At 59.7% G+C, this 25,919-nt stretch overlaps 1 protein-coding gene across 1 annotated transcript; it reads left to right on the top strand.

Moving 5' to 3' along the window:
• LOC143640341 (agrin-like) lies at window positions 1-24,981 on the top strand. The gene is given in 48 exon segments (XM_077108179.1): window positions 1-313; window positions 404-628; window positions 707-928; window positions 1,041-1,242; window positions 1,785-1,842; window positions 1,903-1,972; window positions 2,796-2,912; window positions 2,993-3,145; window positions 3,302-3,338; window positions 3,340-3,443; window positions 3,526-3,650; window positions 3,728-3,833; window positions 3,917-4,030; window positions 4,033-4,257; window positions 4,540-4,677; window positions 5,072-5,199; window positions 5,324-5,438; window positions 5,504-5,623; window positions 5,716-6,069; window positions 6,211-6,299; window positions 6,301-6,416; window positions 6,576-6,683; window positions 6,685-6,787; window positions 7,202-7,421; window positions 7,509-7,643; window positions 7,819-7,918; window positions 8,000-8,164; window positions 8,321-8,432; window positions 8,875-8,991; window positions 9,122-9,281; window positions 9,284-9,313; window positions 9,383-9,470; window positions 10,670-10,894; window positions 11,177-11,234; window positions 11,236-11,281; window positions 11,509-11,701; window positions 19,945-20,068; window positions 20,778-20,890; window positions 21,506-21,580; window positions 21,624-21,702; window positions 21,781-21,969; window positions 22,067-22,205; window positions 22,357-22,454; window positions 22,585-22,743; window positions 23,102-23,198; window positions 23,413-23,485; window positions 24,438-24,505; window positions 24,758-24,981. Coding segments are annotated over 48 exon segments (6,429 nt in total).
• Window positions 24,982-25,919: the final 938 nt, after the last annotated feature.

Below are 25,919 nucleotides of genomic sequence, written 5' to 3'. Positions count from 1 at the left end.
ATGCTTGCACACCCGGGTGTGGATGTGCCTGTGAGGGTTTCAGCAGTGCCCAGCCCTGGGACCTGGCTTCAACAACCCCTCCCTGTGCCGACCTCAGTTTGCAGGGGAATGCTGTGTGGCTTTGGCGCGGTCTGTGAGCCCAGTGCAGAGGATCCAGGCCAGGCCTCCTGCGTGTGCAAGAAGAGCGCCTGTCCTGCTGTCGTGGCGCCAGTGTGCGGCTCAGATGCCTCCACCTATAGCAACAAGTGCGAGCTGCAGCGTGCACAGTGCCGCCTGCAGCGGCGAATCTGCCTGCTCCGCCGCGGACCCTGTGGTAAGGGAGTGTGCCCAGCGTGGGCGGGGGGGTGGGCCAGGTGTTGGAGGTGGACAGACAGCCAGGGTGACCCCACCCTGCCATCCACAGGCTCCCGGGACCCCTGCTCCAATGTGACCTGCAGCTTCGGCAGTACCTGAGCACCCTCCGCCAATGGGCAGACCGCCTCCTGCCTGTGTCCCACGACCTGCCGCGGGGCCCCGGAGGGCACCGTGTGTGACAGTGATGGTATGGACTACCCCGGTGAATGCCAGCTGCTGCGCCAGGCATGTGCACGCCAGGAGAACATCTTTAGGAAGTTCGACAGCCCCTGTGGTGAGTGTCCACCCCATGTGGGGCTCCTCTCCTTGGGCGTGCAGGCAATAGCCCTGACTCCTGCCTGTCCACCCCCAGACCCCTGCCAGGAAGCCCATGCTGACACGAACCGCGTCTGCCGTGTGAACCCACACACTCACCGTCCAGAGATGCTCCTGCGCCCAGAGACCTGCCCTCCCTGGCATTTGCCTGTGTGTGGGGATGATGGGGTCACCTATGCAAACGACTGCATCGATTGCTCAGGGGCTATCTGCGGTCTGCTCCTCCAGAAAGTGCGCTCTGGCCAGTGCCAGCCTGGAGGTGGGCTGCTTCCCCTGCACACAGTGTGTCCCCTGCCTTCGTGTCCGTTGGGTCCCTGCTGTGGAGGTGCTGGTGTGGTTCTGGCCTCTCTGATCTCCTTGCCCACCCCCAGACCAGTGCTCCGGGACCTGCCAGTTCAGTGCCATTTGCCTGTCCCGCCGTGGCCGACCCTGCTGCTCCTGCGACCGTGTCACCTGTGATGGAGCCTACAGACCGGTGTGTGCCCAGGATGGGCACACGTATGACAACGACTGTTGGCGCCAGCAGGCTGAGTGCCGGCAGCAGTGAGCCATCCCTCCCAGGCACCAGGGCCCGTGTGGTGAGCACCCTGTGGTCCCCGCCATCAGTCCTTGCCCACCATCACATGCCATCTTCATTCCTTGGCACCCACCTTCCAGGGTCTTGGGCCAGGGTGGGTCCCCTGGGAGGGTGCAGGGTGTGGAGGGTAGAGGCTGCGAGAGGGTGCCTGGATACGTGGGGAGGTGGTCAGAGATGGGCCTGCACTTGGCCGTGCAAGTCCAGGCTGCAGGTCCTCTAGTCTGTCTGCCCATCCGTCTCTGTTCTGCCTGAGGGTACAGATTGCTTGGGTGGGCAGGAAGTGGATACAGCGGCGGGGTTCCTCACTCTTGGGACATGACTGTCACCAGCCCCTTCAGAGGCAGGATCTCAGTTGATTTCAAGGAGCCATTGGAGGGTGGAGGCAGCTGGGAAGTGGCCAGCATGTCCCATGGGGACCAGGGCTGCAGTGACCCTGTAACCATGTGGGTCAATCCTCTGTCCATCTCTCTGGTCTGTCTTTCTGCATCTGTCTTCTCCTCAGTCCTTCCCTCTTGGCTCCTCTTCTTGTGTCTTCCAGCCTGACCTGCTGGCAGGATGAGGTGCCGCGCCTGCCCACCAGGAGCCCACAGCCCGAGGTCTGCCCCTTGTGTGGCTGGGGGGGGTGGCTCGCTACTGCCTGGCCTTGTGGTTCTCAGAGCAAGTGGACAGACACCTCCTCCCCGTCTCAAGGAGAGTTGTACGTCGCAGCTCAGGGACCCTGCCGTGGTGAGTCGGCCGGGGCACATTCTTGTAGGCTTGTGCAGCAGCCTCTGCACTTCTGTGTGTGCATATTCAAAGGTGTATGCCTGCACTGGTTTAGGCACGTGGGCATCCATATGTGCTGTGGTATGCTTGTGGTCTTGTGTGTTCTTCTGAGTATAAAGCACTGATACGTGCACTGTGGACACAAGCCCGTCTGTCAAAGTATGCACCACACTCAGGAGGATGGACAGGAGGATTGTGAGTTTGAGCCCAGCCTGAGCGATGCAGTGAGATCCTGCCTCATAAAAGCAAGCGTATGCCAACTACCTACTGCAGGTCAGGCCAGGCTTCTATGCAGAAGACAGCAGAAAACCACAGGGCACCTTCTGGGCCCTTTTGCTCTTCTGTGCAGGAACTGACAGTGGTCTGTAAATGCCACATGTCACACACGAGTGCTCACGGTATGCTCATGCACGTTCACAGATGTGTCTGTACAGTTGTATATAAATGTGCATGGCTTGGAGGAATGTGAGTGCATGTCCGTCTTCATGTGTGTGTGCTGCCTTTACACTTATCTGTGTGTCCATAGCTCTGTGTACACACAAGGCTGTGTCCATGACTTTGGGTATTCTGTGTGTATGTGGACCTGTATGTTTCCTGTGTGCTGGGTCCTACATGTGGCACTTGCATGTCCTTGTATGATTATGGTGGCCTCACCCAGGGCCTTAGCCTCAGATTCCAGACCTGAGGGGCATGATGTCAGGCTGAGTGGTGGTGTGGAGGAGGTTGAGGCAGAGGGGTGGGCATAAGCACTGCCCCAAGTCTGACCCCACACCCCTCTCTGCAGGCCTCACCTTGGCCCCACTGCTGCCTGCAGCCCCTGCTCACTGTGCCCAGACCCCCTACGGATGCTGCCAGGATAATGTCACTGCTGCCCGGGGTGTGGGCCTGGCCGGTTGCCCCAGTGAGTATCTGAGTACCCTCACCCCTGGCCTGGCACAGCTGTGTGACTGTGCTGACCCTGTCCCTCCCCTTCCCTTGCAGGCACTTGCCAGTGCAACCCGCACGGCTCCTGTGACCCAGCCACAGGCCAGTGCTCTTGCCGGCCAGGCGTGGGCGGCCTCAAGTGCAACCGATGTGAGCCTGGTTTCTGGAACTTCCGTGGCATTGTCACTGACAGCCAGAGCGGCTGTACTCGTGAGTGACAGGGCCCCAGGGCTGGCTGCCTGTCAAGTCCTCCTGCCTGTCCACCCCCATCCCTGTGCTCAGACCCTGGCCTGAACTGCACCTGGCAGGCTCTGCAGCAGGTGGAGAAGACTGTCTAGGTACAGACTCAGGCTCCCCTCCCTGCAGCTTGCAGCTGTGACCCCCGGGGCGCTGTGCGGGATGACTGAGCAGATAACTGGGCTGTGCTCCTGTAAGCCAGGCGTTGCTGGTCCCAAGTGTGGGCAGTGTCCTGATGGCCACACCCTGGGCCCCACCGGCTGTGAGGAAGGTGAGGACAAGATCTGGGCTGGCCTGGGGTTTGCTGTACAGAGGGACAGCCTGAGCTGGTGGAGATTCTGTGTCCACCCCAGATCCCTCAGCACTGGTGACCTGTGCGGAGATGCACTGTGAGTTTGGCGCTTCCTGTGTGGAAGAGGCAGGTTCTGCCCACTGCATCTGCCCAGCCCTCACCTGCCCAGAGGCCAGTGCCACCAAGGTGAGCAAGGTGAGGGTGGAGAGTGTGAAGGGCAGTGGGTGGGGGAACCGCCTGAGTGCCCTTGCCTTGCGCCTCAGGTCTGTGGATCAGATGGCATCACCTACGGCAGCGAGTGCCAACTGAAGACCATCGCCTGCCGCCAGGGCTTGGACATCTTCACCCAGAGCCTCGGCCCGTGCCAGGGTAGGGTCTGGGAGCCACCACCCAGCACTGACAGGAGGGCCTTGCCCTCCCCGACTCCAGCCCCAGCTTCCCTCTCCTTACAGAGGCTGCTGTTCCTGGTGCTCACCCAACCCCCAGGGCCACGACAGCCCCGGGGCACTTGCCAAGTGAGCCTCTGCTGCCTCCACCCAGTGCCCTCCCCCTGGCTCTCAGCAGTACCCCCAGAGCCGGCCCACCCCTCCACCCACCTTACGACCTCGGACCACAGCCAGCCTCCCCAAGATCATAGCTCGGCCCGCGCTGACCATGCCCCCCATAGAAACCTCCACTGCAACCAGTCTCTCCGCGTCTGCCTTTGGAGAATCTGGCAGCACTGATGGGAGTGGCGATGAGGAACTAAGTGGGGACCAGGAGGCCAGTGGGGGGGCTCTGGGGGTGAGCAGGGGCTCGGGGACATGGGTGGGCCTGGGGTGAGCAGGGGCTCGGGGACATGGGTGGGCCTGGGGTGAGCAGGGGCTCGGGGACGTGGGTGGGCCTGGGGTGAGCAGGGCTCTGGGGTGTGGGGCAGGCCTGGGAGGTGAGTAGGGGCTCAGGGACATGGGACAGGCCTGGGGAGTGAGCAGGTGCTCTGGGACATGGGACAGGCCTGGGGAGTGAGCAGGGGCTTGTTGGGGCACGGCCCAGAGAGGCTCCCACCTGTGGCTGCACTCAGACTTCGCATCCCTAGGACTGGAACTCTCCATGGACAGCAGTGTGGTGACACCTGGACCACCCATTGAGAGAGCCTCCTACTACAACTCACCTTTGGGCTACTATTCGGATGGCAAGACACCTTCACTAGACGCAGAGGGCTCCAACTGTCCTGGTGAGTGGGTGGCAGGGCAGGTGGAGCTTGAGGAGCAGCCTGGGCAGCCATGGGTGCTGCTCCTACCCGCTGGCAGCAGGTGGGTACAGGTTTTATGGTCTTTGGTCTCAAATGTGTATGAGATCTTGGGGATCCGGCACCCATGTGCACACGTGTGGTCTCAGCCCTAACACTTGTGCGTGCCCAGGACCGTGTACCTAACCTGTCTCTCTCCTTGCAAGCAAGCCTGGGGCAACTGCTCTGAGGAGTCTGCCTGGTAACTGACGCCAGCCCTGGTCACTAACCTCATGACCATCTGACTAACATCCACCTGCCCCTGTACCCTATGTGGCTTGCTCCAGGGGCCTGCACCAGGCCGGTACCAGGCAGGGCCTCACCGCCCCTTCTCCCACAGCCACCAAGGCGTACCAGGGCGTGCTGGAGCTGGAGGGGGTCGAGGGGCAAGAGCTGTTCTACACACCCAAAATGGCCGACCCCAAGTCAGAGCTGTTTGGGGAGACAGCCAGGAGCATCGAGAGCACTGTAAGTGGGGGCGTCCCCCCAGGTCAGACCCAGAGGGGGCCAGGGCAGGAACCCCACAGTGTAAGGGGACCGATTTCAGTGCTTTGAGCGGTGCCCAGTATCCTCACTCACTCCCTACCCACAGTTGGACGACCTTTTCCGGAACTCAGACGTCAAAAAGGACTTCCGGAGTGTCCACCTGCGGGACCTGGGGCCTGGCAGATCAGTCCGTGCCACTGTGGATGTGCACTTTGACCCCAGTGAGATCCCCGCGCTAAGTCTCTCCCACAGCGCCAGGCCATGCTCAGTACCCCCTCTTCCCCAGCCACAGCCTTCAGGGCACCTGACGTGGGCCGGGCCATGCTTCGGCAGATCCAGGCCTCCAGGCCCCGGGCCCTGGTGGTGAGGAGGCCTCTGCAAGAGCACGTGCGGTTCATGGACTTTGGTGAGCACCAGGCCGGGCCTCCTTGTCTGTTCCCATCCTCCACTGCCCCGCCCCCTGCTTTTTGCAGACCCTGACCACTCCCTGCCCCACAGACTGGTTTCCTGCATTCTTCATGGGAGCCACCATAGGAGCCACCGCTGCAGTGGCCACAGCCAGAGCTACCACTGTGGGCCAACCACCTTCCTCCGTGACCCCTCGGGTCCATCCCAGTCACACCAGCAGGCCCATTGGAAGGACCACGGCCCCCCAACACACACACCGGCCCCCCACCACAGCTCCCGGCCATGTGGCTGGACACCAGCCTTTGCTCCCCAGTCCCAAGCAGCACCCAAGGTCCTGTGATTCTCAGCCCTGCCTGCATGGGGGGACCTGCCAGGACCAGGACTCTGGCAGGGGCTTCACCTGCAGCTGCCCGGCAGGCAGGGGAGGCACCTTCTGTGAGGACGGTAGGCGCTTCTGTCCACCTCTCTGGAAGGACAGGGAGGCTGATGGGGGCAAGGAGGGAGGGCAGAGATAAGCCACCAGCAGGAGGTGGTAGGGGCAGGGTCCTGGGTACTCTTCCAGCTCACCCTCCCTATCCCCTGCAGTGCTACACCCCTCTGTCTCTGTTCCTGCGTTTGGGGATACCTCCTTTCTGGCCTTCCCCACCCTCCGTGCATATCACACGCTGCGCCTGCCTGGCGCTGGAATTCTGATCCCTGTAGCCTCAGGGACTGCTGCTATACAATGGCAACCCACGTGACAAGGACTTCCTGGCACTGGCGCTGCTGCTCGGTGGGCGCGTTCAGCTCAGGTGCAGAGAGGGTGGGGCCTCCTGACTGTCTGGTGGGTGGGCAGGGCTAATGCTCAGTGGGTGGGGCCAGCGCCTTCCAGGGAGGAATTTGTGGGTGGTTCCTGACCAGACTGTGGATGGAGCCAGGCCAGTGCTCTAAGCACCTGCTTGGGTCTCCAGGTTTGACACAGGTTCTGGACCAGCAATACTGACAAGTTCAGTACCTGTGGAACTAGGCCGGTGGCACCGCCTAGAACTATCACCGCATTGGTGCCAAGGCACACTGTCTGGATGGCGGGACCCCAGTTCTGGGCGAGAGCCCCAGTGGCACAGATGGCCTCAACCTAGATACCGACCTCTTTGTGGGCGGAGTCCCAGAGGACCAGGCTGATGTGTGAGCAAGAGGGTGGAGCATGCATCAAACTGGGTCTCTGACCTTGATCTTGCCTGGGACTCCACCAGAGCAACCTCCATTGGATAGCAAATAGGATCAGAAGAATGGTGTGGGTGTGGCTAGGACCCTGAGCTCAGCTGGGGCTCCTGGCCCTTCCCTATCTCATCTGGGTGGCTTACCTTTGGTGCCAGAGTGAGGAGGGCCTGGGCTGACCCTTACCTCCAGTCCTAACCCTTAACCTCGGCCCCACCCTCTGGTTGGTCCTCTTTGTGGGACTGGCCGCTTTGTCTAAAGGGTGATGGGATGGAGCAGCTCTGACTTCTGACCCTAACTGTAACCCTGTGACTCTGGCCACGAGAAGGAGGCCTCTGCCTGAGCTTACTCTGACCCCTTCCTGTGGCAGGGCCCTGAGCGGACCTCCGTTGGCGTGGGCCTGAAGGGCTGCATCCGCCTGCTGGATGTCAACAATCAGCGCCTGGAGCTGGGCCCCTGGCAGGGGGTTGTGTCCCGCAGCTCTGGTGTGGGAGAGTGTGGAGAGCACCCCTGCTTGCCCAGCCCCTGCCATGGTGGGGCACCATGCCAGGCCCTGGGAGACGACATGTTTCACTGCCAGTGTCCACCTGGCCGCTTTGGTGAGGGCAGGCTGGGATCTGGGTGAGGGCTAGGAACCGGGTGTCAGGGGGCCTGCCTTCTTGGAACTCACCTCCATCTCCCTCCAGGCCCAACCTGTGCAGAAGAGAAGAGCCCCTGCCACCCGAACCCCTGCCACGGTGCAGCCCCCTGCCGCATGCTACCCAAGGGCGGGGCCAAGTGCGAGTGCCCCGCAGGACTTAGAGGCACGCTCTGCCAGATAGGTAGGGGCACCAGGCTGTTGGGAGGGGACAAGAAGTCAGGGTCAAATGTTCAGTTTGAATTGTGGCCCAGTCTTCGGGTCCAGGAAGAGCTGGGATTCGGGTCCTGTGGGTTTCGGTCGAGTTAGGCAGGACAGTGGGGTACACGGCCTGAGTGAGCCCTGTCCTCCCTCTGCAGTGTCTGAGATGGACGGTAGTGCCCAGCCCTTCCTGGCGGACTTCCATGGCTTTTCCTACCTGGAGCTGAGAGGCTTGCACACCTTTGAAAGAGACCTGGGGTCAGTAGGGTAGGTGAGGCAGAGGAGGGGAGGCAGCCTGTAGGGAAGGGGCAGTGAGACACCCTGACCCATGTGACCCAGGGAGAAGATGGCCCTCGAGGTGGTGTTCTTGGCCCGAGGACCAAGTGGTTTGCTCCTGTACAATGGGCAAAAGACAGATGGCAAAGGGGACTTCGTGTCACTGGCACTGCATGACCAGCACCTGGAATTCTGCTATGACCTGGGCAAAGGGGCAGCAGTCATCAGGTGGGCAAGCATGAGGGCTGGAGGCTCTGTCCTGGGCTGCCCACGGGGAGGGCCTGGAAGCCTGGGACTGGACAGGGGTAAGGCTGGGGCTCCTGACACTGTCACTCAGTGGCTAGGCAGAGCCCACAGCCTGCTCACTCAGCCTCTTCCTCACAGGAGCAAGGAACCCATAGCCCTGGGCTCTTGGATTAGGGTCTTGGTGGAGAGAAATGGCCGTAAGGGTGCCCTGCGTGTGGGTGATGGGCCCCGCGTGCTGGGAGAGTCCCCGGTGAGTGTCCGAGGTGTGCGGAGGGCCCAAGTGTCCCCCCACCCTGCCCTGCTCCTCCGCCTCCTCCTCCTCCTCCTCCTGGGGGCTTGGCAGCCCCCATGCCAGTTCTTACAAAACTCTTTTCTCTCATCTGTCCTGTGCCTGGTCTGTCTCCTCTCTGCCCTGCTCTCTGGCTCTTACTCTGCACCCCCATGCTCTCCGGATGTGAGAAATCCCGCAAGGTATTGTCTGCTGCTCATACCGCTCATTGTCTGACACCACCCTAGAGTAGCTCCTCCCCATTAAGGCCCCTGTCCACCATTTCTGTGTGGTTAATGCTGCCTGCTGGTTAGCTAGGGGCTGGGGTGTGGGTGTCAGGCAGTTGGGCACCCTGGTCTGGGACTCAGACCTGCCCCTGCCTAGTGGGTAGGCCCTGCACACCCTCATCCAGCGCCTTCTGCAGGTGCCGCATACCATGCTCAATTTGAAGGAACCACTCTACATCGGGGATGCCCCCGACTTCAGCAAGCTTGCCCGGGCAGCTGCAGCATCCTCTGGCTTCGACGGTGCCATTCAGCTGGTGCGAGGCATGGGGTGGGGCCCTCCTGCCAGGGCTCTCCACAGAGGGGGAGGAGGGGCTGCCCCGGGCTGACTGCAGGGCAGGGAGGGCGCACCTGCTGAGACACAGGCTCTCACCCTGTGCCCTGCAGGTCTCCTTGGGAAGCCGCCAGCTGTTGGCCCAGGAGCACGTGGTGCAGGCGGTGGACGTCTCATCCTTTGCAGACCACCCTTGTACCCAGGCCTCAGGCCACCCCTGCCTCCATGGCGCCTTGTGTCTCCCAAAGGAAGCCACCTACACATGCCTGTGCCCCATGGCTTCTCGGGGCTACACTGCGAGAAGGGTGAGCACCTGTGGCTAGGCCGGGGCTGCACCTGCACCTGCAGCCCACCTCACCCTGCCTGTCTCCCAGGGCTGGTTGAGAAGTCAGCAGGGGACCTTGAGGCACTGACCTTCGATGGGAGGACCTACATCGAGTACCTAAATGCTGTGACCGAGAGGTAATGCATCGCCCAGGAACCAGCACATGGTGCACCCTCCGCTGTCTATCTGGTCCTGTCTGTACACACCACACAAGGCAGGACACCATGCTCTGACCAGGTGGGAAGCCCCAGTGTCCACCCCTCCTCCCCCTCCTTCCTTCTCACCTCTCTGTCTCTTTGTTTCCAAGCGAACTGACCAATGAGATCCCAGTGTAAGTAGCCCCTCGGCCCCCACCTGCACCTTCCCCTCATCCATGCCCATCTGTGCTTCCCTGACCCTGCCACAGCACAGTCCTGAGCCCCTCGAAGGGCAAAATGTCCCTCCTGGATGGAGGTGGGGGTTAGGGCCTTTAGTGCTGTGTGAGGCTCAGCTTCTTTCCTGGGAAATGGTACCCCCTCCCAGGACATGTGCCTCATCCACCCTGCAGCCACCACCCTACCCCAGGCCGGCGTGAGTGTGTGCCTGTGCCTGTGCCTGTGGGTGCGTGCACACACTTAGACATATCTGTATGTGTGAGTAAAGGTGTTCCTGTGTATGCCTGTGTGTGCGTGCAGAGATGTAAGGCGTGTTCGTGTGGATCGTGTGTGAGTTCACGTGTGTATGAGCGTGTCTTTGCTTGTGTGTCCATGTTCTGTGCACATGCATGTGTGCTGGGGCATCAGGGCCACCCCCAGGCAGATGAGCCCTCTGCTTCCATCTGCCATTCACGTCTAATTCCTTGAACTCTGCACTAGCTTGGGCCATGCCACCAGCTGTGTCTGCACACGCGTGTTGCACACATGTCACTTCTATGGCTCTCTGGAGGGTCATCAGTGGGGCCCAGGGCCACGCGTGTCCAGGTGTATGCTTGCTTTTCCCAGTGCTGGAAATGGGACTTGGGCCTGTGCTTGGCCTGTCTGTCCCTGGCTCACTGCTTCCCTCTCTTCCTGTTTCAAAGCCCCGAAACTCCGGATTCTGGGGCCCTAAACAGGTGAGCATGTGGCAGTGCCTGAGGGGCAGAGTGGCTGTCACCCCACGGTGTGCCTGCCTGTCATTCTCGATCTCTGATCACCTCTGCCAGTCCCTCCATCTGTCTGTCTCTCCTCCGCCCACCATTGGTGTTTCCCTCACCCAGCCACCAGCCCCCATGGCCTGTGAAGTCCAGGCTCTGTCCTCCTGCCCTCCCCATCCACCCTGCCGCCTTCCTGGAGGCCTGACCCACCCCTTCACCTTCCAGTGAGAAAGCACTGCAGACCAACCACTTCGAGCTAAGCTTGCGCACTGAAGCTACACAGGGGCTGGTGCTGTGGAGTGGCAAGGCCACCGAGCGTGCAGACTACATGGCGCTAGCCATTGTGGATGGACACCTTCAGCTGGCCTATGACCTGGGCTCTCAGCCCATGGTGCTGCGCTCCACCGTGAGGGTCAACACCAACCACTGGTTGCGAGTCAGGGCTCACAGGTCAGTGGGGCCCCCTGAGAACAGCAGGCAGTGCCTGCACTTTCCCAGGCACTCCTGTCACCAACTGCCTGACCCAGGGTCACTGTCATGGGGAGGAGAGGAAGGAAGGACAAGAAGATGCAGGAGAAGCAGTGTGGCAGGAGGCTTGTTACTGCCGCCATCCTGGGCTCCAGGGTGACCTGGTGTGGGCCCAGCCTGCAGCACTGTAAGGCATGGGAGGGGGCTCTGATCTGGAGGAGGTGGGGAGGACCCCTGATAATCTTGCCCCACCTGCACCCTCAGGGAGCAGAGAGAAGGTTCCCTTCAGGTGGGCAATGAGGCCCCTGTGACCGGTTCCTCCCCCACTGGGTGCCACACAACTGGACACAGATGGAGCTCTTTGGCTCGGTGAGTGCTCGAGGGAGGTCAGGTCAGGGGCCATCCAAGGGCCTCAGTTTATCTAAGGGACAGACTCCATCTGTCCATCTGCGTCCTCTCCCATCTTGGCCCCAGGCCCAAGGCCAGAGGACAGGGTCCTATGGGTGGGCATGCCTACTACCCACCTGTTCCCTGGGCAGTGGTGGCCCTCTGCCCTCTAGCCACAGCTGTGTGATCTCCTGCTGTCTGTCCTGTAGGGGGCCTGCAGAAGCTGCCTGTGGGCCAGGCCCTGCCAAAGGCCTATGGAACAGGTTTTGTGGGTTGCCTCCGGGATGTGGTGGTAGGCCAGCATCCACTGCACCTGCTGGAGGATGCCCTCACCAAGCCAGAGCTCGGCCCTGCCCAGCCTCCTAAACTGACACCGGAGCACCCCCATCTGCCCACCCTACTGTAATTATTTTCTATTTTTGTAAACTGTTGCTTTTTGATATGATTTTCTTGCCTGTGTGTTGGCCAGAAGGACTGCTGGCCTGTCCTCCCTTCTGTCCAGGCAGCTGTGCTGCAGAGACAGACTGGTATCAAGAGGCTCCCAGGGGTGGTGTGGCAGCTTCAGGACATGCCCCTTGGCCTCAGGGCACCACACCAGCCCTTTGCACTGTGTGTCCCCGTGTGTCGGCCCCCACACTTCCCTCCTGTACCCGGTCCACTGGCAGACCCTGCTCCCGACCTCACCCTTGCTGCATTTGACGAAGGCTGTTGTCCCAGGGCAGGAGGGGCTTGAGGGGCCTTCCACTGAGTACCCCCATGGGACCTTTCTTGGTCCTTACTTAAGCTGCTGTTTCTTCCTTTGTGCTGTGGGTAGCCTTGCCCCAGGCTAGCCTGGACCCCAGGACTCCTGTGCCAATACTGTGACTTAGAAATGACATTACCATTGATGTCATATTCTACCATGGACATGGCGCCCACACACACACTCCAGGCCCTGTGAGCAGCCCCTGAGAGGGAATGGGCCACTGTGCATGATATGGTTGACCTCCGTTGCCTGTGTCCTCCTCTAGAGTGATGGATGTCCAGGCCTGGCCACCAAACATGTTCTGGGACCATTGGTTTTATTTGGTGCCCAAAGCAGAAGAGCTGTTATCTTTCCTGTCCTGACTCCAGAGCATTTAAGCCTCCTCATCAGGGTCAGTATGAGAAGTGATCATCTTTATATGAAAGTGACTGGGGTCTAGCCAGTGTCTGAGCAAGACCAAAGTGTAGGTGCAGGGGTGGCAGAGGTGGCCACAGAGTCAGAAATGCCTTAAACTGCAACTTCCACCCCCCACTCCCCGCCTGGATGCCCTTCCCAGTCCTCTTGGGAGTAAGACCAGACAACGGTGGTGGAGTTGGCAGCCTGTCCATCCTCTGCTGGGGGTGGGGGGCTGCAGGAAACTGCCCTGGTGTGTCCTTACTAACTCCAGTATGTGTCTTGTCAAGCACCGTGAAATAAAGTTTGGAAACTTTAAAAGAAGGGCCATGTCTGTCCTCCCCAACTGCCAGCCCTACAGCCTGGCGGCGCCCTGCTTGGCTTCATGGTGGGGACACAGGCTTCCAGCTCCCTTAGGTGGCCTTGCACTGAGAGCTGGGGCTCCAGGCTCTTTTTGGTGAGGAGCCCCGTGTGTGGATGAGCACAGTGCTGTGCAATGTGGGGACAAGGTGGGGTCACAGACAGTATCCAGGTGGCCCCCCAGGTGTGGGCTGGGTGGGGTCACAGAGACTAGTCCAGGTGGCCTGGGGGTGTGAGGTGGAGTTCTGGGAGGGCTGTGGACTAAGCCCATGCCCATCTGCACTTACACAGCAGCCTCCCTTCATCCCTCCAGGATGTGCAATGGGCTGAGGGGGCCTGCCGACTGCCCTGGGGGCAGTCACGCTTGTGGAGGCCAGAACCAGGGCGAGTGGGTGTAAGAGGGTCTTGTGTGGTGAGTTGGGTGGCAGGCAGTTGCTGAACTGGCTCCAGTGTGCAGGGCCACCCATTAGCACTTCTGGGAGACACTGACAGGTGGCCCAGACCAGGGTGCTGTATATGCAGGAGCTTCTGCAGACGCAGCCCCATCCCTGGCAGAAGTCTGAGCTTAGAAAGGAAAGGGAGATGAAGGGGGGCTGTGTGGTCACATAGGTGACCCCCTCCCTCAAACTCATGACTTTAATTGAAGATAATAAGTGCGCCTGTTTGATTTTGTATTAATGAGCACCCCCTCCCACCAAAAGACCCTCGACTTCAGACCCAGGGACCCAGGGAGTCCTCGGGTATTCACTTCCTACCCCCTCACTAACTTGTTCCTTAAGGAGTGTTGGCTGCTGCACACCAGGCAAGTCAGATGCTGGGTTGGGGGAGGCAGGTGCTGGGGGTTGCAAGAGGCAGTGGTGCTGGTGGGGGCTGCCCTAGTTTAGGCTTCAGGGAGGGTGGGGAGTACCCGACCAGCTAAAGATATCAACCCTTACCCAAGCACAGGGATTGCAAGGCACATCTGCACCAGGGGTGGCACATGTAAGTGTCCCGAGTCTGGACAGAGGTTCTTGGGGCAGAAAGGAAGCCTAGGAACGGCCAGAGGCCAGGGCCAGGTCAGAGAAGCCATTGAGGGTGAAGCTGTTGGGGCTTGGGGAGGACTTTAGGCATGAAATATTCAGGCTTCATGAAAAGGCCTGCCCTGGGACGCAGGGTGCTTGGGAGAGAACTGTGGCCCAGCTGGATGGGGTTTGGGTCATTTAGGCTAGGAGAGACAGGCCCTGGTTGGCAGCACCTGGCCAGGACCCCTGGCTTGGGGAGCTCGGGCCCCTCATGGACTCCAGCATTTACATGGCCTGCTGCAGGGTGAGCCAAGGTGGAGGAGAGGACCACAGGGAAGGTGAGGACCCAGAAGGGAAGCCCAGGGGAGGGAGAGGGTGACATGCCCTTCTGGGATCTGGGTGAGTCAGAGAGGAAGTCAGGACAGCACTGACCCTGCTCTCTGGGGTGACAGTGCATCGGGTGCAAGAGCAAAGGCTGAAGTCAAAGACCCCAGGGGAGATGGTTCCAGGCCACAGTGGACCCTTCTTGAAAGTCTGCATGACCCCAGAAGAGTAGTGGCTGTGAACCCCAGGACACAAGCAGGCTTGACCACAGCTAGGGTGCCCCTGTGGCAAGGAAGTGAAGAGACTGCAGCAAGGAAGGGGATGACCTGGTGTCCACCTCCCATCTCTGCCTGGAATTCCGGGGCTGCGGTGGGGGAGCGGGGTTCTACTCCACCCTCCTCTGGCTTGGCCGCCCCTAATCGGAGCGAGCACAGGAGATTCTTGGAAGGAGCAGCTTCCAGCCTAGGGCTGATCCCTTAGTAATCGTGTAGACTGAGTGGCAAGGCCATAGGCCACTAGGGCCGTGGGGCTGTGATACGCCTTAACATTCGGAACCCGGAGCATCCCTTTGCTCTGAAGTGCGGATACCCTGGGAAACTTTAGCACCTTTATCCGGAGTTCCCGGGCTCCAAGGCCAATGGGGCGGTTGCAGGGGCGGGGGTTTGCATTTTAATGAAGCTGGCAGGGGTGGGGCCTCTGCGGGACTGGTTAGCCAGAGGGCACAGCTGTGGAGTTCGGGGGCTGGCGCATCGGAGAGCGGCTCCAGTGCTGACGTGACCTCGCAAAGATGCGCCTAGCCTGCGTGCATCCGGATACGTGCATGCCAAGAGATGCGCTGCAGCTCCGACCAGCTCTCACCAGTGGGCGCGGGATTCTTGCCACCCAGGACTTCCCTGTGCTTCCAGCCTGTGGCCTCCAGGCCCAATGTTCTGCACCTAGCCTCCCCAAAGATGTGGGAGGGAGGCTCTTCACTAACTGCAGAGGCTTGGCCTGGATGGAGATCAGCTGTTCCCCACCCTAGGGAAGGTGCCCTGCAGGTAGCCCAGGTGTGGGGGGTGGCTGTGGAAGGACAGTGGCACCTCCTCCTGCTTAAGTGTGGCAGGCCCTGCTCCTGCTCCCTTTTGCCACCAGAGATGCAGCCTGTTAGAGGGCACTGAAGGCAGGCGGGCAGGGGTAGGGATCAGCAAAAGCACATGATCCACATAGCCCTATGCCCTGGCATCTGGCATATCACCCACAGTGCCCATCTCTGGTGCTTGGTCAGGCTGGAGTTCACAGGAGAGGTCCCCAGTGGTACTGAGCAACCGTCCCCAGATCAGGGTCCTGGGATCTCTGGGTAGAGAGTGAGGTGTGGGATGCAGACAGGACAGGCCTGGCACAGTCTCGGGCCCTCACAGGCTGAGGAACTGTGAAAGTGAGTTGGATCACAGAACTTGCAAGCCAGCAGCCTCGTGATTCCAAGGTATAATGTCCAGTTGGATACCAAGAAACAGAGCTACATGTGTATGATCCATCTCAGAAACTGGCTGGAGTGGCCTCTGGGTCCCCTGGACCTCATTCTTACTTGTCCTTTGAGTACAGGACTGGTTCTCAGAGAGGGTCATGTCTGTGTCATGTGCGTGTGACCCAGGTTGGTCTGGGAAAGCCCCAGGTGGGGCTCTGCTCACCTGCTCCCCCTCCCTCCCTCACCTGTGATGACTGTTCATCCTCTGGTCCTGGGCCCCTGCCCACAACCCTATCAGGCCTGGCAGGCCCCACCAAATTGTAGAGCCACACCCTCCCCCTGCCCTCTCACCATGGTTTGTGGGTCAACAGGCACCACTCACCCCCCCCACTCAGCATAGCGAGGCAGGATGGGGACAGGACTGGTTCTGTGCCCATGCTAGAGCCTGGGAGGATCTGCACCCCATGGGGACAAGCCTACTGTACCCCCCTGAGTTGGAGAGGAAGCACATCTCGGTCCACTTGGTCCTGTATAGTCGGGACAGATCCTGGTTGGATTTTTCTGGAATAGGAATAGCTGGGGCCAGGGAAGGGCTGGGATAAAGACCTCCAGGTGCTCTGGGGAACTGACCCCCATCCCTGGAGTCTGGCCTGGAATATTTTCCCACCACCACAGACAGGCATGTCTGCACCCATGTGTGCTTAATCCCTTTGAACCGAAGTTCCTGCTCTGGGTGTGTGCAGGTGTATTGATGAGCTGTGGTGTGTCCCCTGACCCATATTTGTGGGGTAATGTCCCTGGGTCCATATCTACAAGGGACATCAAGGCCAAGGCTGTGAGGGGATCTGGGCCCACCATGGCCAGTATGGGTTCAGGCTGTCCTCTTGGGTGTCCTTGACTGTCCCTGGGTTCCTGAGTAGCCTAGGCCCAGTATGCTCTGCCCCCGGGTCCCCTCAGGAGGCCTGGTGTCGCCAGGTTAGATTTAAGCCACCGCCATACCATGGAGCTGGCTAGCCCCTGAGCAGCATCAAGGGCAGCAGGGCTCTGAAATGGGCACCTGTGGCCTCCCTTCTTCCCTCCCTCTTCCTACCAGCCTCGGCCAGATGCAGATGCACACTGGCCTACTGGGTACCCCACTCCACCATCAGACCCTGCCTCAGACTGGTAGGAGCCACTGCAGCTAGGGAGCCCCCCATTGGAGGTTTCTACCTGATAGACTCTTGGCAGCCTGGTGGGAGGACAGGGGATTAAAAGTATGATTTAGAGTCTCCAAAAGGACAAACAGGGGCCCTTCACCCCTGTGACTTTGAAGCTGGACCTTGGCACTGCCCTTGCCCCCAGCTCTGTATCGCCCATCTGGGGCTGTTGGACAGCACCTGGGTTCAGGATATGGGTCAGCATAGTGGGCAGCCCAGGTAGGGGCAGGAAGGCACCTCTGGGTTCCGTCCCTCTTCCTCTGCAGTGTCAGTACTATGCAGGGACATGGAACCTTTGCCTGCCTTTTTCCTGTGGCCTTGCCTGCTGTCCTAGACTGGCCCCAGGGGTCACCATATAGTATCTCCTCCTGCAGAAAGCCCTCCTTGGTTCCAACCCACTGGCCCCCTTAGTGGGAATTGCCCAAGGTCTGCCAGCGTGGGAGGGAGCTCAGGCACCAAGCCCAAACTATGCCCAGAAACCCCTTCTTCCCCACAGGAAGGTGGCACCAGAGTGTACTGCTGGACCACCCTGGAGCAGCCCCTTGAGCTCTTGGTCCCTCTGAACTGAAGTGTATGCTCTGGGGAGCCATCAGGTTCAGAACAGAGCTGCCGAGGGTTCACGCCTGGGCAGAATCCACAGGGTGGCAGGTCAACACTGAGGTGTACAGGGGACACTTGTTCCTCACACCTGCCACAAGCTCCAGTGACGTACAGAGGGGCAGTCATGGAGGCACAATGGCATTGGGGTGGGCCTCTCAGGCAGTGTGGATGCCTGTATCCATGGGGCACACCTGCTGGCAGGGGGACTGCTTTGCAGGACTCTTGGTGCTTCCCAACAGCCGAAAGGCCGATGACCAGCAGTAGGCAGGTCCAACTGGAAGTTCTGAGAACACAGCCATCTGCCATGGGGCCAGGGGTGGGCGGGGAGAGAAGGGAGTGACTCTGGGCATGTTGCAAAGGTGTGACCAGAGAGTGCTGATGGATCATTGCTGGGGTTGAGGCCCAGGCAGTGGGTGCACAGTGGCTTGCTTTGCTGAGAGGGAAGATGGAGAACGGGAGACAAATCCTGCAAATATTGCGAAAGATGCTGCTCTCTTTACAAATGGAGATGCTGAGGTGTCTATGAGCTTGCAGATCCATGCAGGGCTAGGGCTGGAGGTGAATGGCAGGTGGACTCAGTGGGACCCCACATGAGGAGCCAAGCACCATGGCCAGGCCCCAGAGGTGGGAGACAAGCATGGACTCCTGAGGAAGAGCAGGACCTGGGGCCAGAGGTGGGGAGCAGCCTGGAAGGAGGTCTCAGTGGGGTTGGGGAGCGGGAGGCAAGCCCAAGGACATCTGGAGGGACACAGGGTCTGCAGAAGAGCCTCCCTGCCTGCACTTACTTGGAGGCTCATTTTCAGTGGACGGCAGCAAGGCCCTGACAGGAATCCTGTTGGGAGGGGGCAGAGGCCTGCCATGTCGGGGCCTGCTGCTCCTCCCTACCAGCACTTGCCTCTGTCCTGCTGTGCCCTGTAGTCAGTGAACTCGTGGCCTCTGGCTTTCTCAATGGCTCCTGCCAGCTGCTGGGCTTCCACCCACCCATCCACCCATCCACCCATCCACCCATCCACCCATCCACTGACAGCCCCTGCCATCTACCGCCTGCCATTCTTAATCATTCACTTCTTCTTTTAGTGGAGCTTTAAGGTTACACATGGTAGTTGGGTTTATATCAACCAACTCCTAGACGCACGGAATTCGTCTCCAGTTGCCCCCTTTTCCTCCTGTCCTCCCTGCCCTCTCCCTCCTCTGCTCTGCTGGACTTCCTTCACTTTCATTGATTTGTATTTGGTTCTTTATGTTATCCTCTCCTTCCCTCCCCCTCTCCTTTATTTTACTGTAGCTTTCACAAAGGAGAGAAAACATTTGACCTTTGGGTTTCTGAGTTTTGCCAATTTCACTTTGTGTAATATTCTCCATTTCCATGGATTTACTGGCAAATGCCATAATTGTATTCTTTTTTTTTAAAGAGAGTGAGAGAGGAGAGAGAATTTTTTAATATTTATTTTTTAGTTATCGGCGGACACAACATCTTTGTTTGTACGTGGTGCTGAGAATTGAACCCGGGCCGCACGCATGCCAGGCGCGCACGCTACCACTTAAGTCACATCCCCAGCCCTGTATTCTTTTTTTATGGTTGAGTAGAACTCCATTGTGTGTATGTGTGTATCACATATCACATTTCCTTTTTTTAATATTTATTTTTTAGTTGTAGTTGGGCACAATACCTTTATTTATTTATTTTTATGTGGTGCTGAGGATTGAACCCAGGGCCTCGCACATGCTAGGTGAGCACTCTACTGCTGAGCCACAATCCCAGCCCACAATTTCTTAATCCATTATCTATTGACAGGCATCTGGGTCAATGTCATAATTTACCTATTGTGAGTGGTGCTGCTATGAATGTTGATGGTAATTCACTTATTTTTTTCAAATATTTATTTTTTAGTTGTTTAGGTGGACACAATATCTTTATTTTATTTTTATGTGGTGTTGAGGATCGAACCCAGCACCTGGCGCATGCCAGGTGAGCGCGCTACCGCTTGAGCCATATCCCCAGCCCAGGTCATTCACTTCTTGATTCAAATGTGATTATTTTCTGGTCCCAGGCACTGTTTTCAGCCCTGGAATATGGCAGCACACAGAGTGGCACTTATGGAACTTAATTTTTGAGTAGGAGACATTCAGCAGGCTACTCAGTGTGGTGCCTGTGATGGGGGCTGAACAGCAAGTGCACAAGCCAGAAGGGCACAGCAGCTGCTGGCCTCTGTCAGCCAGGGCAGCCACCCCAGAGCTGGGCAAAGCCTTCCTTCCTGCAGCCAGGAAGCTGAAGTCTTCCAAGATCAAGGGGCCAGTGGGGTGGCTCTAGGGGGTCTGAACAAGGGCTCATGCTTGTGGCAGGACCCAGCTCCACCCTGAGAAGCTGGGTCATGTAGAAGGGTGCTTCTGATGGCTGTCCTCTGGATGCGCTGGAAGGGTCTCCCTCACCCACCTGGCCCCCGCCTCCTTCCTCATCATGGCCCATCGAAAGCTTTGAGCAGGGGAGGCCCACTTGGCAACTGTGGGTGTTAGCTGCAGAGATGATGCAGGGGCTGGGGCAGGACTGGTCTGCAGTCTCCAATGTACTGTCCCCATACCAGGTGGCTTCACCCCAACGCCAGTGGGGTGGAGGCAGAGATGCTGCTTCTGTCCCAGGGCCCCAGGGGAGCTTCCCAGGCAGGCCCAGCAAGAGCAGCCCAGGAGGCTCCACGCTGTCTGCGGAGGGTGGGCCTGGCCCGGCAGGGTTCTGAACACCTGAGGATGCTCCCAGAGGGTAGTGGCCAGTAGCTGAGGGAAACTGGGTGCTGTGGGGCAGCTGCTATGCCCCTGGGCAGGACTCTGTTGGGGTGGCTCAGGGAGTGAGGGAAAGCTGGTCCCACTGCCTGCCGTCTGGGGGCCAGCTCCTGGGAATTGTGTGGGAGGAGAGGCAAGGGAGGAGTTGTGACAGCAGAGTAGACAGCTGGACCCATGTCTGCCTGGACGAGGAGGCATCAGTCTGTGAGGAGAAGTGGCCGCTGGGGCGCTAACAGGCTTCAGATCTGCCTAGGTTCTCTCCTGAGGCAGCAGGCTCACTCCCCAGAGCTCCCCAACTGTAAGGTGGCACCTGGGACACTGACTTGAGCACATTGGGGGGGGGTAGGGGACTGAGCCTGATTGTTGAGCTCCTGGGCAGGACCACTGGTGGTGGGCTGCCCCAGCCTTGGCCTCCAGGTTAAGGAACTTGGGCCTGGGGTCCCAAAGCCTAGTCCTGGGCAGGGGGTGGGAGGAGTGCCCACACTGACTGGACAAGAGCTGCAGTGGGGAGGGTCCTGGACCCATCTATTTCTGGCAGAAAAAGCCCAGAGACTGTCCTGGAGGCTGAGTGAAGATGGGAGGCGGGGGATGGTGGGAGCCAGGCTCCCTTCCCATAGCTGCCCTTGAACCTGCCCTCCAGGTGGCGCAAGGAGGGACCCACATCACGATCCAGAACATGGGTGACAACTGTGACCTGTATGGGCGGAGGAAGTTTGCCACGCTGGCTGAGCTGGTGGAGCATTGCACGGGCCAGTGTGGGTGGCTGCTTCACGATCACAGCAGGGCCCACTGGGCTGCCTGGACCCCATGTCAGAGTGATGAGCCTGGGCTAATGGCACCTGTATGTGTATGCAAGTGTGTGAGTCTGCTGGGAACCACCTCTCACCTACTCTTCAGTCACCCAAGTGCAGCGGCCGCCAAACTGAGAGTGTTGGCAGCCCTGCCCCCGTGTGCTATGAGGCCCGTGTCCCCCAAATCCAAAGCACAGGTGCAGGGGTGAGAGAGCAGGGGACTGGGCCCTGATGCCACCACTACCCTCCTGGCTAGTGACTGGGGTGAGCCAGCTCCTGCAATCTGTTTCCCCACTACAGGAAGCTGGTTGTGCCAGGGACCCGGTGGGCTGGTCTGGGAGGCCACTCTGCTTCTTGTTGCTGAGGACCAGGCTGCCACCTGGTGGCCACCCCGCACCCTGCTCAACACAGCTGTCTTGTCTTTTAGCACTGCTGGGGGAGAGAGGGTCAGAGGGTTGGGCCAGAGGTCTGATGCTTGTCTGTCTCTGTCTCCATATCTGTTTCTGAAGTGTCAGCTTCACACGAGTCTCTCCCAGGCTAGGGCCTCCAACCACATCTGTGCTTCACCCTGGGCCAGGTGGTACCACAGGCACCTGTCTGGCAAGGAGGCTGAGAAGCTGCTGATGGAGAAGGGCATCCGGGCAGCTTCCTGGTACAGGAGAATCAGAGCAACCCTGGGGAGTTTGTGCTCACAGCACTGACTCAGGAGCCAGAGGAGGCACCGGGCACCGACCGCAGCCCCGCATCACCTACATGATGGTCTGCGTCCAAGCGGTAGGCGGCATGAGAGGGCTGCGACTCTGGGAAGGGCGGGCTTCACAGCCAGGCCCCTCACTGCCACCCCACAAACAGATGGGAAGTGTGGCGGGACGTAGGGAGCAGTTCTACATCCTGAGAGAACTGGTGGGACCCGACAGGAAGGCTTCTCCAACCCCTGGGTGGAGAAGTCGGGGCCGTCATGCAGCTCCAGCAGGTAGGCTGCTGCAGGAGCCCCGGGGCCCAAGGAATGCCACACTGACCCCTCCACGAAAAAGGCCAGGGGTAAGACTTCCTGCAGGCCTGCCCTGGGAATCTGAAGGACCAAGAGAAGGGAGGAATAGGCAAGGCCCCTGGCAGATGGCCCCAGTGTCCTCTCCAGAATGAGGGTCCTGGGCCTGGTCAGGGCGTGGTGGCCACCTTGGTGAAGGGTGCTGGGGGCTCTGCCTGGAAGCCCCGCAAGGCCACAGGAATCAGTGCCGAGAGCCGCGTGCAGAAGCTCACCCAGGCTGCAGATGCCCGTGGGAAGACAAGCAGGGTCTCTGGGAGGAGTCTGAGGTGCTCCCTTCCTGCTGCCTACCTCTGACTCCATCCTCCAGGGCTGGGGCGGGGTGGTGGCATTGAGGGCTCTGCAGAGGGACAGGGCCACAGCTGAAGCCTCCACTCTCCCAGGTGTTGCAACAGCAGGAAAGCTGGCTCCTATAACCCTGGAAGAAGGCACAGAGGCCAAGCCTGATAACCTCTGCAAGAACGTCCTTCCCCGTGATCAAGTGCTTCACTGTCATGGGCACGTGGAGACCACCTGGCAGGGGTCCTGGGGGAGGCAGGGAGCGCCCACCACCAGATTTGGCTCCCTCTTACACACAAGGCCCCAGACCTCCCCACCTCTGCTCACCACAGGTCAGTGGGCAAGGAGACAGGGTGGTGGAGCTTCCCACCTCTCCAGGAGACCCGAATGGCCTCTTTACCTTCCCAGTTGATACCACCCATGTCACCCCGCATGACGTGGACACCAGCATGCCTGGAGCCGACTCCGTCAAGGCTAACTGCATCAGGTGGGTATGTGAGGGAGCAGGTAGGTGTGCATGACATCCTGCCCTCAAGGCCTGTCTGGATCGCACAGGAGACCCTGACCTGTGTCTGCCCCCCAAGTCATCCGGGCTCCATCTTGGGCACCAGAGACCACGCTGGGAGGTCCCAGAGAGCCAGGTCCAAGGGGTGGAGAGCAAAGTGTGGACCCTGGCAGGGTTGAAAGCCAGCCAGCAGGGTCTTCAGAGCAAGCTGGACTGAGTGTGACTCCTCAGCCCTCCCCTGGCCTTAAGTGTGAGGAACCATGAACCACCTAGGCTCTTTTGCACACTTGCATAAACTTAGATCTGTCCTCTCAGCTTTAATTTTGACATTCACCCTCTTTCAGAGTGACCCAGAGGAGAAGTCAGACTTGGGAGTGGGCAAAGTGGACATTGCTACACAGGGCTCCCTGCAGACCACGTCAGCTGCCTTCGGGGCACGATGTGCCAAGAGAACACACATGTCCCTGTCATGACCATCAGACAGGTGGAGCAGGGGTGGGTAGGAGCCCGGAGTCCTACCTGTACTGTGAGGTCCAGGCTTCCCTCTTAACTGGTCAAGGAAGCAGCTCCTCCTCCGGGACAAAAAGCTGTGGGGCACTGGGGCGGAGGGAGGAAGAAGAGCCCATGACCGCACCTGTGTGCGTGTGCTTGCCAGGCAAGGCGTCACAGGCTGACATCCTTCAGAACAAGTGTTTCTGGTACTGGCCAGAGCTTCGGGGCCACCAAGAGTAAGGCCATCTATGTGTGTGCCACAGGGCTACTATGCACAGAAGCTACAAGTGGGGCGGCCAGACCAGGTGAGTCTGGTGGGCAGTGGAATGTGTGGCTGTAGGTCAGAGGGCCAGGGTGCCCCAGGTCCATGCTGAGGGAGAGGAGGTCCTGAGCTGAGAAACCTGACTTCGTCTATCCCCACTGGTTTTGGTGGCTTCTGTTCACCTGAACCTGGTTCACAGACTGGGATCTGCTCACAGAGGACTCGTCTCCACCCCAGCTCCAGGGCCTGGCCCTGGCTCCAGGTGGCTCATGCTCACATCTGCCTCCCAGGTCTCTGCCTGGCTCCTGTCAGCAGCTCTCTTCTCTGGGTGCCACTGGTGCCTATTCCTGCCCCAGGCACAGATCCTTCCCCCTTCCCAGCAGCACAGGGCTCTGATCTGACCAACCACCTCTTTGTGGGAGCGTCCTGCGAATTCCTCAGGCAGGAGGGTGGCTCTGCCTAAACAAAACTCCCTGTCCCCACTCCTGCCCAGCCACCTCCTTCTTTCCTTCCCTTTCTGTTCCACCCCCATTTTCCTTTCCTTCCTCCCCTCCTGCTTGGCCTTGGCCTGTCCCCAGCCCCTCCACCTTCTCCCAGCTCACCCCCTTTGCCCCTCCCACCGAGGGGTCCTAACAGAACACTCTCACCCCGGTGGCCCTACCTGGGAGCTGCCACTCACATTCTCCAAACCAGACCTGCCCTACCCAGGAGGAGCCACCGCGCACAACGAAGCACTTTCAGGACTTGACCTGGATGAGGTGAACCCTGCCAGGCGCTGGGCTCATAGTGGTGCATTGCAGGTGCTACCAGGGGTGGGACTGCAGGGAGCAATAGGAGACTGGACCTGTGGACCAGGCCTTCTGGTAAGGATGGGACCAGGGCTTCACTCCTTGAATTTATTAAGAGGTCGCCTGGTTTGACCCCAGCGTGGGCATCAGACGCAAGGGCACCATCATTGTGTTTGACTTTCTGGGGGACCTCATCCGCAAATTTGGTGAGCAGTTCCGGCCCCTCCCCTCCCGGAGGCCACGCCCCATAGAAGCCACACCCTCTCCCGCTGCCCCTCCCCCAGGCTCCATTCTCCCTACTCCTGACCTAATGGCCCCGCCCTCCCACGGGCCTCACCCCTCTGGCCCTGCCCTCTCCATTAGCCCCACCCAGAGTCCACCCTACGACCTGCCCCCTTCTCTGCTGACCCCTCCAGCCTCCTCTGCTTGCCAGCTGCCCTGAACGCCGTTGTCCCTAGGGCTGGACGAACCAGCTGGTGCGGCAGCAGCGCTTGCGGAAGGTGCAAACCGAGCGCAGTGCCAGTTCGTGTACCTAGCGCGACAGCGCTACATCCGAGGCGAGCAGCTGCGCTTGCGGGAGCAGGTGGGGGCGGGGCGGGACTGCGTGGGCCCCAGCGGAGCGCGAGTCCTAGCGGAGGACTGGAAGCTCTGCCGCAGTCCCGGACCTGCGCAGTCCCGGTAGCCCGCGGCGTGAGTTGGCTGACGGTCGGGGTGCCGGCGAATCCCACCCGTTTTGGGCGGGATCTCCTGGGAGCCAGCTGACCTGCTTCTCTGCCCACAGAGCCTGGGGGCCGAGGGGCCTCTGCCACCCTCCACCCGCGCTGTCCTGTCTGTGCCCTGGGGTAGGGCTGGAGCCCTTAGAAGCTGTTGGCTCCTCAGAGGGCGGCTTCAGGGCCTGAGGTGTTCAGGTGTGGAGTGGCGGGGGCCTGGAGTCCACCTCTGGGACTTGCGTGCCAGACCTGGACCCGACTGGTAGGAGAACAGTCTTGAGATCCAGTGTCCTTGCCTTGTGAGGACTGCAGAGCTGACAGTGACCACATGTGAACCTGAATGTGCCTCAAGTCCAGCCACTCCATGTTGGCCTGTGTGTGAAGTGAGCAACAGGGACAGTCCGTGCCTGACATGACTGCAGCCATCGGTATTAGTATCCTGCTGACCTGTGTGCCCTGCCCATCTCAGGGCAGCAGGCCTGGCCTCCTCACCACCATGCCTGTTCAATAAGGCCTGTGGAATGAGAGCCTGTAGAGATGCTCATGTGACCGTGTGTGCAGACTCACGTGCCTGGCCCTGCTGGTGGTGAGGTGACTCCACATATGCGTGACTGTGTGTGACAGGGTGTGACACCCCTGCCTGTGTCCATGGAGGCACCCTTCCTTCTCACAGCTACCTGTGGCATCAGGGCGTCTCTAGTAAAGCTGGTTTTAGTTCTGTTTTTAGGCTGATCCCTGGCCCCCCTAATCCTGGGCCAGGGGTGTATGTGGTCCCTAGGACTGGACCCAGATTCTACAGGGACTCTCTCTGCTCTCTCTCTCTGCCTCGTCAGAGGCCTTGCTGGTAGGAGCAGGAAGTATCTGGGCCTCGTGGCAGGTCTGGGCCTTCCTGGTCTCACTTACCTTGTGG

The sequence above is a fragment of the Callospermophilus lateralis genome, unplaced genomic scaffold (assembly GCF_048772815.1).
Source record: "Callospermophilus lateralis isolate mCalLat2 unplaced genomic scaffold, mCalLat2.hap1 Scaffold_183, whole genome shotgun sequence".
Lineage (NCBI taxonomy): Eukaryota > Metazoa > Chordata > Mammalia > Rodentia > Sciuridae > Callospermophilus > Callospermophilus lateralis.
The sequence above is the reverse complement of the archived record's forward strand: the minus strand, read 5'-3'. Positions and strand labels throughout refer to the sequence as shown.